At 37.5% G+C, this 15686-nt stretch overlaps 1 protein-coding gene across 1 annotated transcript in view; it reads right to left on the reverse strand.

The window, feature by feature from the left end:
* LOC131428614 (uncharacterized) overlaps positions 1 to 10796 on the reverse strand; it is an 85865-nt gene extending 75069 nt beyond the window's left edge. Inside the window, exon 1 of the mRNA XM_058592660.1 lies at positions 10666 to 10796. Coding sequence (XP_058448643.1) covers positions 10666 to 10796 — 131 coding nt within the window. The remainder of the gene's footprint in view (positions 1 to 10665) is intronic.
* Between the last annotated feature and the right edge of the window lie 4890 nt (positions 10797 to 15686).

Here is a 15686-nt window from a genome sequence, read left to right on the forward strand (position 1 = left end):
TCAGAACCGATTTTTCCATCAACGGTCTCGGAAAAAGTTTTCGAGTTTCTTGTGAAAGTTGTAATTGAATCCGCTGATCTAATATGTTACCGTAAATATATCTTTGCCAGAAATCAAAAAGTTACAATTTGTCGCTCTTGGGGACTTGGTTCCAATTTAATTATATTGATTATAAGGATTTACATGTAAATATGTATGTATTTTTTCCATAAATACTTTTATTTCTGAAGACAGTTTACATAAGTTTTTCTTCACCGTAGCATCACTTTTACATAGAATTCTTATAATAATATAATTCTAATATAGTCACAACGATTTGAATTCAATAAAACATTTCCTCTTATTTTTGCCTTTCTCATATAGAAAGGCTATGCAATAGCTGTGAAAACCGACTTTACAACCGAGGCCCGGAGGGCCGAGTGTTATATAGCATTCGACTCAGTTCGTCGAGATCACAAAACATCTGTGTGTGTATATGTATGTATGTGTGTATGTGACAAATAATGTCACTCAATTTTCTCAGAGATGGCTGAACCGATTTTCACAAACTTAGATTCAAATGAAATGTCTTAAGGTGCCATATAAAATTCTTGAGTTTCATTTGGATCCGACTTCCGGTTCCGGAATTACAAGGAAATATGTGCAAACTTATTAAAAAATGCACACTCAATTTTCTCGGAAGTTTCTTAACCGTTTTTTACAAACTAAGAATCTAATAAAAGGCCTTGAAATTATTTAAAAAGTCGCCAAAAAATTGATCCGGCTCCGGTATTACAATGCGATTAGTGAAATATTTCAATCTCAGTATTTTTTCACAAGCGATAGCGAAACGTGGTGCACATCTTTATAAAACTTACTGCGAAATTCATCTAATTGGTTGCCGCTTCCGAAAGCACCGATAATAGTGAAGGAAATCTCCAAAAACGGAACTCACTTCGATTTCTCAGCAACGGTTAAGCCGATTTCCACGAATCATGGTTCAAATTAAAGCTCTCATTGTTTTTAAATATATTGTGCAATTTCATCAAGATCCGACTTCCGGTTCCCAAATTATAGTGTTGAAACACTCAAATCGTCATTCAAAATGACGATGCAAAACTAGTACGTGCGGCTTTGCTCCATTCGCAGCGTGCTTTGTTCAATTTCGTATAGCGTGAAGGGTTGCCACATTGAAATTTATAGTTTTATAGTAAAAAAGATGTAATATTCTTACTCTTTTATTCAATTTGTTATTATAAGATCATGATAACAAAGCTTTTTTTTTAAATAAAAGTACACTTTCTTGTATAAAACGTTTGTTCAATCACTTGAAAAATTGGCTCAGAGGGCTAAGTGTTCTATATCATTCGACACAGTTCAATGAGCTGAGTAATGTATGTATCTGTGCGTGTATGTGTGTGCGTATGTGTTAAATAATGTCACTCATAAATTATAAAATCTCGTAGTCCTATAGGTTGCTATTGAATTTCACACCGTTATTTAGAGCGACGATGCAAAAAACAGGTAAAATTCTTCTAGATTTGGTTTAAAACTGATTCAGTTTGTGGGTTATATTAGTTATTCACTAAACGAAACGACTTCGGCTACACTTGGTCCAAGGTCCCGGTTCTAGAAGTACCCGAAATAGTGGTCAAAAAGTTTATAATGAGACTCATTCAATTGTCTCAGAGATGATTTGATCGATTTCCATAAACAGGCTCAAATAAAAGTTCCTTTAGTCTCATAGGTTGCTGTTTAATTTCATCCGAATCCGACTTCCGATTCCAGAACTATAGGGTAAAGTGTGTTTTATCATTAAGTGCGACGATGCAAAATAAAGAAAAATTATTATTAGATTGACATAATTGATTACAAATTGAAAAAATTATGTTAGTTCATACCCAAAGAAAATTTCTTATTTAATTCAAAATTGAAAAAAAATTCATCACAGAATCTTCTATTAATGTTTTTGAAAATAAAAGTAATATGAGAAAGGCATCATTACACCACTAGGTGGAATAAGAAAGGTTTTTTTTATATATCATATTAGGCATTTCGTCATTTTTAAATCTACTCAAGAATATTATTTGAACCAAACGATTAACTGCTATGAATTATTAAATAAGGTGTTATTTTTATACATTTTGTTTGATAATTCCATAAACTATTTCGAGTTTGTTTGTGTTACTACATCATTTCTGTTCAAATTTAGCTGTTGGTTAAACTAACGGACCCAGTTGGAGTAAGAACTAAGCCTTAAAAGTATCAATTGTTAAATTGAAACTCCAATTGTCTTTATGAAATTATAAAGAAGTTTCATGTAAGGAAGGTCACGACAAGCAAGAATGTCTCGAACTGGAACATTGGATAGTCTACCTTGGGTACGTAAGGAATTTATTAGTTGAGATCTGACCTCACGATACTCCACGAATGTCCAAACGACATGATCAATATCGCGATAACCTTCGCCACAAGCACAATGATTAGTCTCGGAAAGTCCAATTCGAAGGAGATGTGCATCTAAGGTGTAGTGATTGGACATAAGTCTGGACATCAAACGAATGAAGTCCCTACTCACATCCAGCCCCTTGAACCATGCTTTTGTCGATATTTTAGGAATAATTGAGTGCATCCACCGACCTAGATCATCTCTATCCCAAGAAGCTTGCCAGCTGGCAAGTGTTCTTTGGCGAGACTTGGCGCTATAGAATTCGTTGAAAGCATTCGGTCGCTCATAAATTTCACCGTCAATAGCACCACGTTTAGCTAAAATATCGACTCTTTCATTGCCTGGAATGGGGCAATGAGCCGGGACCCAGACTATTGTGATTTGATAATTATTATTCAAAATGTCGTTTAGGCACTGTTTTATTTTACCCAAGAAAAACGATTCATTCATGCCAGCCATGTTTGAGCGGAAGGCTTCAATTTCACTCAGATTATCTGTGAAGAGAAAACAATGGTTTGGAGATAATGTGACGATTACACTCAAACTATAATGAACTGCTGCTAACTCTGCAATATAAACAGATGCAGGTTCTTGAAGCCTAAATGAGGCCGAAATATTATTGTTGAACATACCAAACCCTGTCGCTTCTTCAATTCGCGATCCGTCCGTGAAAAACATTTTCTCAGAGTCAATATGACTGAACTTACTTGAAAATATTTTTGGGATTTCCGTCGAGCGTAGATGATCCGGGATTCCAAGCACTTCGCGCTGCATGGATGTATCGAAAAATAAAGTTGAGTCAGGGACATAATAGAAACATTTTGCATATATTAGATATGATAATATGGGGGTGGATGCAGCAAGTGCCTTTAAATAGAGGGGTGTAACGTTTGCAACGGCATAACTCTGAAAGTACTGAATGGATTGCTATCGAACTTGGCACATGCACTTCTATCTCGTTAGAGATAGTCATAAGCGTATTTTAATAGGAGAAGGAGCGTAGCAAGTGTCATTAACAAGGAGGGGTCATAAAAAAATTCAACTAGAACTGCTGCACGAACTGCTATAAAACTTGGCACAGGTATTTACTGTTCAGAAATAGTCATAAAGGAATTTATTGCGAAAGCGTAGCAAGTATCATTAACAGGGGGGTCATGAAAAAATTCATAAAATTTGACACGAGTCGATAATTTTTGAAGACCACTCAAACATTTTCCATACCTGAGATATGACATATATGGGGGGGTGGATATAGTAATTGCCTTTAAAAAGGGGGAATAACGGCATAACTCCGGAACTGCTGAACGGATTGTTATCAAATTTGGCACAGATATTTCTTGCTCTTCAGAGATGATCATAAGGACAATTTAAGGGGGGAGAATGTGTAATAAGTGTCCTTAACATGCTTCCCCCCATGTTAATGGGTTAATCATGATTTTTTTATAATTTGAAGAGAATCGACGTTTTGACTTGAAAATAAATTTTCATCTCCTATTTTTTATAAAATAATAGAATGGCAAGAAATTCAAGGTAGTAGTAGACAGTATTGCTGTTTTTAATTTAATTACATCCCAATTTTCTTTAAATAATTTCAAAATCTTCCATCGCCACCAAGTTTGGCATATGTACCAAATGTGGGAATCGATACATTTTGAAGAGCACAGATGATTTCTACTCTACTCAGAGGTGGTCATAAGAGTAATCATGGAGGAGAGCTGTAGTTTGTTCACTAAAAAAGAAGGAGTTTAATATAAAATTTATTCGACGAGAAACGACGCTTCTAGACAAACAGATTATTTCTAGGGAAAAGGGAATGTACAGACCTGATTTGACGAGAATACCATGAAAAATTAAGCCAGATGCATATACGAGGTATAGTTTAATCGGGTTGACGTCTAAGTTGTGTTTCACAGGGCAGGACAATTTCGAGATTTTGTTTAAGGTCTTACCAAGGGGAGGACGCTTAGAACAATGTGCCAATCACACATCAACACAATGCGGTGGTGCATTTATCAATATTGGCACTTTCGTTTTCATACAGTTGCACAGTTGCGGCACACTAAGGGCTTAGTTTTGACAAGTAGCTAAGGCACAGAGTGGCACACTTAGGCTCCCGGTGTATCACGTGTTTTTTTAGAGGCACAATATAGTTTGTGTTAAGCGACTCTCCCCTTGGGCCTTACCTTCCCAAAACATTTCCGAGCAACGCCGGGGTAATTCAGCTAGTAATATATATAAACAAAAAAATACAATCTTCGTAATACGTAAAAAAAATAAAAAATCTAAAAAAAATGAACTAACTAACTAAATATTTACTTACAAAGCGGACTTTATGAGCTGAGCTGAGCTGAAGTAGATCGCCCGTAGTTGTACTTCGTGATTGACCGAATGAGTGGAAATGTACAATGAACCAAGAAAATGAAGCTTGAGAGAAGCAAATCATTTTCACTGTACATACCCACTCACTCCTAACTTTTTATTAAACGATCAATAACGACGCTTGCTACGACCAAAGGCTGTGCTACTTAGGGAAAGGAAGGAATGTTAGTCCGATACTCGTTGTTTCTAGAGACCGCGGGTACCACTGTATCTCCACGAGCATCACGGGATAGGAGATTTGTTAGTAGGGAGGGAAAGAGATCCGGATATGTTTTGGTAAACAATATGATCTCAACAAAACCTGATTTTCGATTCTCAGGAGAAATATAAGTAAGCAAAATATAAAATATCTCCAAGGAACGATCTCACCAGTATTCCTTGTCTCCTGCTCGATTTGCTGTCAGCAACGCGAGATGAAACACGACCACCGAAAGAATAAAATAAAAGCACCGACAACACCGACAATGACACGCATACGGCGCTTCGATCGATTAACAGGTTATCATCGTTGAATTTTGGGGCGGTAAATTCTCAGTTCTCGCCGTTTGAGCATCTTTAGTTACGCGGATCAATATTATTCAATAAATAGAACTCTGACTACTAGAAACACACTTGCTACACTTGCACTATCACTCAAAATAACTATTTCAACCTAATTTTTAACCATACGTATCAAACAACACATTGAAATTGTACTTTTTTGAGAGCAGCGCCAGGACACCGTATCGGTCTCCCAGTGATGCCAACTCTCCTCATGAAAAATATCATGAAGCTTGCTTACAAAGCGGACTTTATGTGTGAAATACATAACTTTTTTTAACTCTACCAATGTCGTCGCGCGCTTGATTTCTCTTGGCATCGAAATGAAAAAACTTATTCCCCTGTACAATAATGAGTTTTGCGATCTGGATAACAAAAAGCTTGGTGTTCTAGCATCAGATGCGTTTCTAGTATTGTACCTATGCAAATCAGTTCCTCTTTCAATTCGATCACACAAATATCGAGGCAGCGTGCCATTTAATATCTTGAAAATAAATACCATGGTTAAGTAGTAAACTCTCTGTTTCACTGAAAGTCATTGTAATGCGTTCAGTAGAAAATCTGGGGAGGTATATCTACTACATTTTAGAATTAATCGCATGATTTTATTTTGCAGTCGCTGTAATCTCAAGATTTGTGTGTTATTAGCAAGAAACAGAATGGATGGGCAAAAGTCAATGTGTGGTGAAATGACTGTTTTATACAGTAGAATCTTACTACGGATCGTTAGGTCATTTCTCAAACGACACAATATACCGTACTTTTTGACAATCTTCTTGATGACGTTATTGATATGAGATTTGAATGTTATCTTTTCATCAATTATGACTCCAAGATACTTCTTGTTTCTAACGCGATCAATAGTTTCACCATCAATTTCCACATTGGCGTCATTACCAGTGCTAACAGAAGAAATAACCATATATTTAGTTTTCGCGACGTTTAGTTTTAGTTGCTTAAATTTTAACCATCGAACCAGCGAACTTAGATCCTCGTTTAAATGTGCAACAGCTTCATTGAAATCTTTAGCCGTAATGAACAGAATAGTATCATCAGCAAACAAATTTATATCACAGAAACGTAAGACTCGCTTCATATCATTAATATACATAATAAATAAAATAGGACCTAACACACTTCCCTGAGGCACACCAAGTGAATTGCCGAGGGAACTGGACACTACATCGTTAAAAACAGTCTTTTGAGATCTACCACATAAATAGTTTTCAAACCATTCATGTGCCATTCCCCCGATGCCAAAACGCCGTAAGGTCTGCAACAATGAAGGTCTTGAAATTGTTTCAAAGGCTCTCTTCAGATCCAAGAACACAGCAAACATACTCTCTTTGGCTTCGATTTTCTCCTTCCATTTTGCCAATACTAGGTTCAAAGCGATTTCACAAGAGTGACCCTTACGATATCCCGATTGTTCCGGTATTAGCAAACTGTTAGAGTTCAAATAGTTAATCAGCTGATCTTTAACAACAAGTTCCAGAATTTTTTCCAGCGTGTGCAACATGTTAATGGGACGGTACTCCTCGGCCTTATCCGTTCCAGCAACCTTGGGGATAGGAACTACCAGAGATTCTTTCCACACTTTTGGCACGTGCCCCGTGTACAACGATTCATTTACCAAATCCAGTAGATCGTGTCCGATAACATGAAAGCAATCCTGTATCACTTTTGAGTTTACATTGTCAATACCAGTCGATTTTCCCAAATTAAAACAAATATTTTTCAATTGTTCAAAAGTGATTGGTTGAAATTCATCAAGTCTACAATAGTTATTCACCGGCTGTGTTACTTAACTGTTGAACTTTTCAGATATAATTTGTTCTGTGTGTTCTTCTATACCGTCAAAAGTTATGCTTTTCGATGTACTATGTGTAGGCTTGATAAGCTGTTTGAGAATTTTCCATAACTCTCTACTGTTTTGTTGATTTTGATCGATTCTCCTCTGTATGTATTCATATCTAGTCTACTTCAGGGCCCGTGAATAAATAAAGGGTGATTTTTTAAGAGCTTGAGAACTTTTTTAAACAATAAAACGCATAAAATTTGCAAAATCTCATCGGTTCTTTATTTTAAACGTTAGATTGGTACATGACATTTACTTTTTGAAGATAATTTCATTTAAATGTTGACCGCGGCTGCGTCTTAGGTGGTCCATTCGGAAAGTCCAATTTTGGGCAACTTTTTCGAGCATTTCGGCCGGAATAGCCCGAATTTCTTCGGAAATGTTGTCTTCCAAAGCTGGAATAGTTACTGGCTTATTTCTGTAGACTTTAGACTTGACGTAGCCCCACAAAAAATAGTCTAAAGGCGTCAAATCGCATGATCTTGGTGGCCAACTTACCGGTCCATTTCTTGAGATGAATTGTTCTCCGAAGTTTTCCCTCAAAATGGCCATAGAATCGCGAGCTGTGTGGCATGTAGCGCCATCTTGTTGAAACCACATGTCAACCAAGTTCAGTTCTTCCATTTTTGGCAACAAAAAGTTTGTTAGCATCGAACGATAGCGATCGTCATTCACTGTAACGTTGCGTCCAACAGCATCTTTGAAAAAATACGGTCCAATGATTCCACCAGCGTACAAACCACACCAAACAGTGCATTTTTCGGGATGCATGGGCAGTTCTTGAACGGCTTCTGGTTGCTCTTCACTCCAAATGCGGCAATTTTGCTTATTTACGTAGCCATTCAACCAGAAATGAGCCTCATCGCTGAACAAAATTTGTCGATAAAAAAGCGGATTTTCCGAATGGACCACCTAAGACGCAGCCGCGGTCAACATTTAAATGAAATTATCTTCAAAAAGTAAATGTCATGTACCAATCTAACGTTTAAAATAAAGAACCGATGAGATTTTGCAAATTTTATGCGTTTTGTTGTTTAAAAAAGTTCTCAAGCTCTTAAAAAATCACCCTATATTTCGTGCTTGTGTATATCTACTCCAGTGACTATCATTGTTAGTTCAACAGAATCTCTTGTACTGTTTATCCCTCTCCCGTTTTAACCGTAAGAGGTCTAGTGAGTACCAACTACTCGAGCTGTTCAAACTAACATACTTTTCAGTTACTAATTCATTAGTACACTTTTTCAGTATGTCAGCAAGAATAGATGCCCTGTGATCCAAATTTCCAGTCAACTGTGTACAACCCAAGTTTCTTGGTACAAGTCGAGATAGGGTTTGCTTTGAATAGTTTTTCCAACACATGATTTTCACCGCATTTTCCTCATTTCTAGGGCTATTCGTTACGGAAATTGCAATTGTCTTATGATCTGAAATCTTGCAATCGGATTCCACATTTGAATAAACACGTTCCTATAAACGTATCTCGAAATTCTTGTAAATTCATTCACAGTTTGCTTCAAATTGAAGAATTCTGCTAACTGTTTCAATTGATTCGAACCTTGATCACTGTGCCAATCAATGTTGAAATCTCCAGCAATAATATTTAATTTACCTAAATCAACAAAATTCTCCCACCAGTTTTCTAAAATTTCCAGAAACTGGCGGTCGCTTGAACTTTGAGAGTGTTATACAACTCAATAATTTCCCATCTGCATGCCTCGTTCAACTGATATACTCAAGAACCAATTATTTCCAACTGCTTCGTTTGATTGAATGCTGAATTTAATTGATTCTCTGGCGTAAATTGCAACTCCACCCGTGTGCCTAGAATGGGACAAACAAAAAGCAACAGTGTAACCCGGAACACCGAACTGATCGAAAGCGTCAGAATCAACTATATGTGTTTCTGAGAGCAAAACTAATGAAGGATGTCTATCCTCTATAAGATGACGCAATCCGACATAATTAGAAGACAAACCGGCTATGTTCAAATACAAAATATCTGAATGCCTCTCATCGATTAGTTGCTATTCCATTGATATAATGTTGTTCTTTTTCGTTTCAAGCAATCTCAGATATACAGGACACTGCTTACTAAATGCTGGATGGTGAATGTCTAAATTCAATTTTCTTTCTTTGTTCATTTTCAGACAATCAACGCATATGAATTCAGTTGAAGAACACTCAGATGTTCTATGTGCGGAATTACATTTGGAACAATTTTCACTGTTTAAACATTCGGTGCTCTTGTGACCAAACTCACCACACTTGAAACATCGCAATACGTTGAACGAATCGAAAACCGAACACCTATCCCAGCCGACGCAAACCTTGCCGGCGTCCATCAAACTAGAATAAGTATTTTTATCAACCTCAATTATAACACTATATTTGTTATATTTGAAGTCAGCAACAACTTTTACATCTTCGATCGAAATTTCCTGATTCTGACTTTTCAAAAGGTCAATAAATACATCAGAGGAATATCGATCACTCATCCCCACTATTTTCAGTTTTGGTTTCCCGGGCTTGGGTATAACAGCATTGTGATATTAGGTTCCTAAATTGTTTCCAATGTTTTCTTTCACTGATTGAATGTCCTCTCCTGCTGCGCACTCCACAATAATCGAGCCATCTTTACCATTTTTAAAATGGCTAATTTTATGTGTTCTTGGATCTCACCTACCCTTCAAAAACTTTCTCGTGTCACCACTCGTTTGCGAAGACTCGACAGGTTTGATCATAATAACCGAGCGAGTCTTACGATTTCTATTGCTTTTCGTTCTTTTTCTAGAAAATTTCACAGATAGAACGTCCGCGTATGACTTTTTGTTATTTCTATCAATTAACAATATTCTTATCAAGCGGTTCATCATCAGTATTTGAAATAACTTTTCTCTTTCGTCTGGGATTTTCATCCGACTCCGAATGAGTCTTCCTACTTGCAACAATTTTCTTTCTATTCATTACAACCAAATCATTATTATTTTGCTGAAATTTTAGCAGCACCCTCTCGGATTTTAAAGAAACTTTCTGGTCATGTAGACATAGGAGGATTGAGAGGTAAACTTAGCCTTCGCTAGAAAATATAATTATTTTTCATAAATCTAAAACTTTTTGTTCCAATTTCTGTAACTTTTCCCATTCATATTAAAGCAACTACAACGCTAAAGGCCCAGCACAGATCGGCTTAAATTTGTTGATGCAAATGTGATGTTAGCCCGTTTACTGCGGGTATGGTAATTGATCCGAAGAGTGATCCTAACCCGTCATAACTCGGCTCAACACCGACACACCGGCTCGGCTAACCGGGCAATAAATAATACTCACCCCGGACCGAACGGCGTTGCCGGAGCCGATAACGATAATGGCTTTAGCAGCTAATAATCACACGGTGCAGTGATGATGGCGTTGGGCAAAAATACATCAACTAACTATTTTATCTACACACTCTGCGGGTTACTTAGCGGTTGCAACATCATCGTAGGCTTGTAGGGACGATCCGGGATGGGGTTGCATCATCTCGGTGCATTCAATGTACCGACTGGTGGCTAACAACAGACCCATCGTTAGCCGCGCTAAATTTACATCCATTTCACAACCATTTTATGGGCCTTTGTCCTGCTTTAAGCATAACATTTTGAACAGTACGAAAGGTTTCCCGAAACAGACGCAGGCTGGACTGTTGTGTATATTTCTGGATCAAAATCGGACCGTCACCGGGTGCAGTTTCGTTTCGAAACGGGTTTGATTTACCAAACAACCTGCCGTAAGTTTATCTAACGAACTGGGGTATTTCCGTGTGTTGTGTTTCTACTTTTGTACTAATCTAATAAACAGATCCGAATTTTCAATATAGTAGTAAAACAGTTTAAATGTACCCCAGAGGACGGTTACTGAACAACTTACTTCTAGTTGGACTGGATTATCCGTACTGGGACAAAACCCGTTGTTGAACCGCGTATATTTGGCTTAACTTTCACATGAATCCAAAATTATCTTTCCTAAAAGCCTGAATAAATATGCCACTCCACAGTGGCGGTATCGTTCCGTAACCATGGGTGTAGGAATGGTGCACTAATGACGAATGTCATTTGTGTTGATAGAATTATGAACGGGAAATATTATGTCGTTGGACTGACTTCTCCGCAATGGAAACGCAGTCCGCAGTTGAATGTTGCTCTTCTCGGAAGTTCCGGATCCGACAGAAGCCAGCTAAAACAAACCGCAAAATGCTGCAACAACAAAAAATAGTAAGTCGCTTATCGTCGATAGTCGTACCCACGGCGTTCATTTCCATTCGATGGTAGGAACTTTCTCGAGACCGTGTTCGCGAAACGATGTGTTTTTGTTGGGTTCCCACTCGAATGATAATCACTACTTTGCATAAATATGCAACAGGTCTGATGATTCGCTTCGTTCTGCTTAGTTCACCTGTTCAAATAAACTGGCAAAGCTCAAAATGGCAAGTGCGTGCCGAAATAGTTCAGTTGCGAGTTTACCTGGGAAAGAGGACCTCAATGTAATCTCCACTTTCTGCCAGTGACTAGTTCAATTCATTGGTCATTTTTGTGTGGCAGAGGCTAGTAAGCTAAATGATGTTATTTTTGGAGCGAATTTAAACGAATATTTCGCACAGTATTTCTTCAACAATTTGTGTAATGTTCTTGCAGTTATGCAGTTATAATTAATTGCATTTAAAGACTGTTTTCAAATAAAATTCAACACTTTCTTTTATGTTTTTTTATTTCTTAGTCTTGAAATTGAATGAAACTAGTTTAAAGTTTAATGATCGCTTGTGCCAAAGTTTTAGATAGTTCTGCGACAAAAATGTATCAAGAAGCAAAAAATTATGAATGCGATCGTAGGAAACCCAGGTCGGTCCCACAGGAGGATCACGAAACAGTTGAAAATCGACAATTCCATCGTGTCCTGTGTGGTAGAACCATTCCAGGATACCCAGACGACCCAGTGGTCAGTTGGCAGCAGAGCAAAAGCGCAGAAATGCAAACCTGTGAACAGAAGGAAGCACTTACGAGCAGCTGATTCAAAGGCAACAACGAAAGGGTTTTTAACATCGAAGTGTTACTGGGGATGAAACATGGTTTTTTATGATAAATCCAAGAAGAAACAATACCACACCATGCCCGGTCAACTGTTGCCATCGACCTCAACATCAACACCAAAGCCAAATATTCATGGTTCGAATGTGTTCATCTGGTGGGAGCAAAAGGGTGTTGTGTATCATTAGCTGTTACAACCAGGCGATACAATAACGGGTATAGGTTGCAATTGATGCGTTCAAGCCGTGCATTACGAGAAGAACGGCAGGAATACAAGGCAAGATAAAGTTATTTTCCTGCATGACAACGCTTGGCCTCGTGTAGCAAAAGTCGAGAAAACGCTCAAGTGGGACATTCTATTTATTTATTTATTAAACAAAGTCCATCGGACTAATGTCTAAATGGACTAATAGAGTTGGAAAAGGCCCATCTGATTTGAAAAATGTATGTCTCATCTAAATATGAAGGCAAATTCACTGGATCTCTCCACGGTAAATTTCTTAATACCATACGAACAAATCGTTTATGCACTCGTTTAATTCTAAGGCTCCACGATACTTGATACGGATTCCAGATTACCGACGCGTTTTCGATAATTGAACGGACCAGTGAGCAATACAAAGCCTTAAGGGCTGAGGACAGTACCGTAAAGTGGTAGGTTTTTTGCTATTTTCCCGTTTCAAATTAATTTTTTTTTGGAAACGGTGCAAAATATAGAAAAACCCACCTGACAATGTCTTCGAAATTTATTTGAGAATATTCTGTGAAATTTTCAGAATGATTTATTGAGTTTAGCGGTCGTATTGTATTTTTTTTCTGACTAAAGAACTGCTGAAAATTGGAACGCTCGGAAATGCATACCTCTACTTGTTCATCGAATATCTCGGCTTTGAAGGCTTGTATTATAAATCTACCGTGACAAAGCCTAGATAATTTAGTTTAGATGCGATTAGTACATAAAAACATATATGTTATCGCGATAAAAATAAAGTCTTGTATTTTTCTGTGAAACAAAGTCAGTTTAAATCAAGGGGAGAGTCGCTTAACACAAACTATATTGTGCCTCTAAAAACACACGTGATATACTGTGAGTCTAAGTGTGCCATGCTGTGCCCCATGAAACAGCTACTTGTCAAAACTGAGCCCTTTGTGTGCCGCAACTGTGCAACTGTATGAACACAAAAGTGCCAATATTGATAAATGCACCAACGCATTGTGTTAATGTATGATTGGCACATTGTTCTAAGCATCCTCCCCTTGGTTTAAATACATCCGCCATTTTTTTCGCTTTGGTTTCCTGATAGCATTCTGAAAAAGGAGAGAGAAATAAAATTGGCCCGACAAGGTTGCCAAACACACAGACATTCAATCTTTGTGAAAGTTGAATATTTTTTCATTGTTTATTGGAATACATGTAATGTCCAACCCATACGATAGATTAATGTGATTGAACTTCTCATCAAAATAATAAAATGTATGCTGGCAACCCGGTACAGTTTGCTCATATACGAGAGAGTACAAGAGAAATACGATGCGCAAAGAGAATTGAGCGAGCCACGTGGTCGATTTAAAACTCAACGCGCGACCCTCTGTCCTCAGACCTTAAGGCAATGCGGGTCTTCAAAGTCCTTTTCAATCTTAGCGATTAAACCCAATTGACGTGTTGCTTTCGAAACGATTTGTGAACGATGAACATCGAACGTCAGTTTAGCATCCAACTGTACACCGAGAACACACACTTGATACACTCTAGAGATAATTGTATCATTAATGTTATAGTCAAATATGACTGGAGTTGAAAACCTATGAAATGTAATGACTTGGCACTTATGGTGAGTTTGTTTTTCCTGCACTAATCGGTGAACAAAGTAAGCAGACATTGTAGTAGCCGGTAATCACCTACACTACGAACAGTGATATACAGTTTTAAATCATCTGCGTTGACTAATTTACATTCAGCTCCGTTGAAGAACAATACGAATAACAAGGTCGCAAGTTACTACCTTGTGGGACACCTCGGATGAGGATGAGGTGCTGTGGTCTATTTTCACGCGTAATTTCCTATTGGAAAGATATGAGTCCAACCAAGATACGATTTGCGATGATAATCCAAGGCGAGATAATTTGCAAAGATGTATTTTATGATCCATTTTGTCAAAAGCAGCTTTGAGATCGGTATAGATAACATCCATTTGTGTTTTAGCTTCTTAGAATAACTCGAGAAAACACCGGCTAAGAAACTCGCAAATAGTTCACATGATTCTGGAATTGAAGCAGAAACCGTATTGTCTAAAAATACGTTTGAGGGATTGCATAACATTTTCGCTTTGAATTTACGAATCGAGCATAATCTAAAAATTGAACAGCCAGAAAGGTCCGGGATAGTACACATTTAGGCGATATTACTCGTAAGCAAGAAAAAAGATTTTATGCAATCTTCTCACACTACCGCGGAGAGAATCCGGTTTCGAACGGTTTAGGTGTTTTGGAATGCGAACTTTTTGCGATTGCTATGGACTGTAAGTGCTATCAGGAGATGGAAAATGTTCGGTTATATGACAAGCTGTGTTGTTTCACAAAGTTGTATGCAGGTAGTTTCTGTCAATGCACACTCGTTGCGTCGCTTCCATCCTGCATCCACCGTGAATAGCAGTGTGGCTATTTGAGCACAGTATAAAAATGTTCTCTTTGTCCTTCTCATATCCAATGATGTAGCCTTCAAACATTATAACATTAAATTGAGTCATCTACTTGATCTCAACCAACTCGCACATGCAGTCACTTTGAAATACGTATTTAGAGGCTCTGAGGATCGAACGTTTTACAGTGACGTCTCCTACACCACAGGGAACGTGAATTAGGAATCCGGCAATAAAGTATCCCAGATCATTTGTTTTTTTGACTAATTGGGACAATGAACGATTATCTCGCTTCTGACCACAGATAGAATCAGAATCTCTTCAGTAAATTTTTAGTTCTAGTGTAGACTTATAATTTACGATCATTTGATGCAGAATTAGTCGTGTGACTCAAAATTATGAAGATTTAATTAGACGGTTTCTTTGGAAAAGTGTATTAAAGTTCCAAGATATATTAGATGATTGATAAAATACTTATCATAGTATCTAGCGTTAGTGAGAATATGAAGTTCTAAGCATTTATAACTAGGAATGAGAACTGTTTCGAAGAGGTTCTTCGACACAGTTTGCGGACTACTTAGGAATATACAAATTAAACATATATTTTCTTGGTGGCTCCTCTAAGCCACTAAAGTACAGGGTCCGGCACTCGAAGTGTAACCAATTAAAAAGGTCATAAATTCAGTTTGGAAAATTACTTTTACTTAATTCAAAGTACAAAATGTGTAAAAATAATACAAAATTCAGAATCAATTCACTTTTGCTCGATATGACCACCTTTT

Source organism: Malaya genurostris, chromosome 2, assembly GCF_030247185.1.
Source record: "Malaya genurostris strain Urasoe2022 chromosome 2, Malgen_1.1, whole genome shotgun sequence".
Lineage (NCBI taxonomy): Eukaryota > Metazoa > Arthropoda > Insecta > Diptera > Culicidae > Malaya > Malaya genurostris.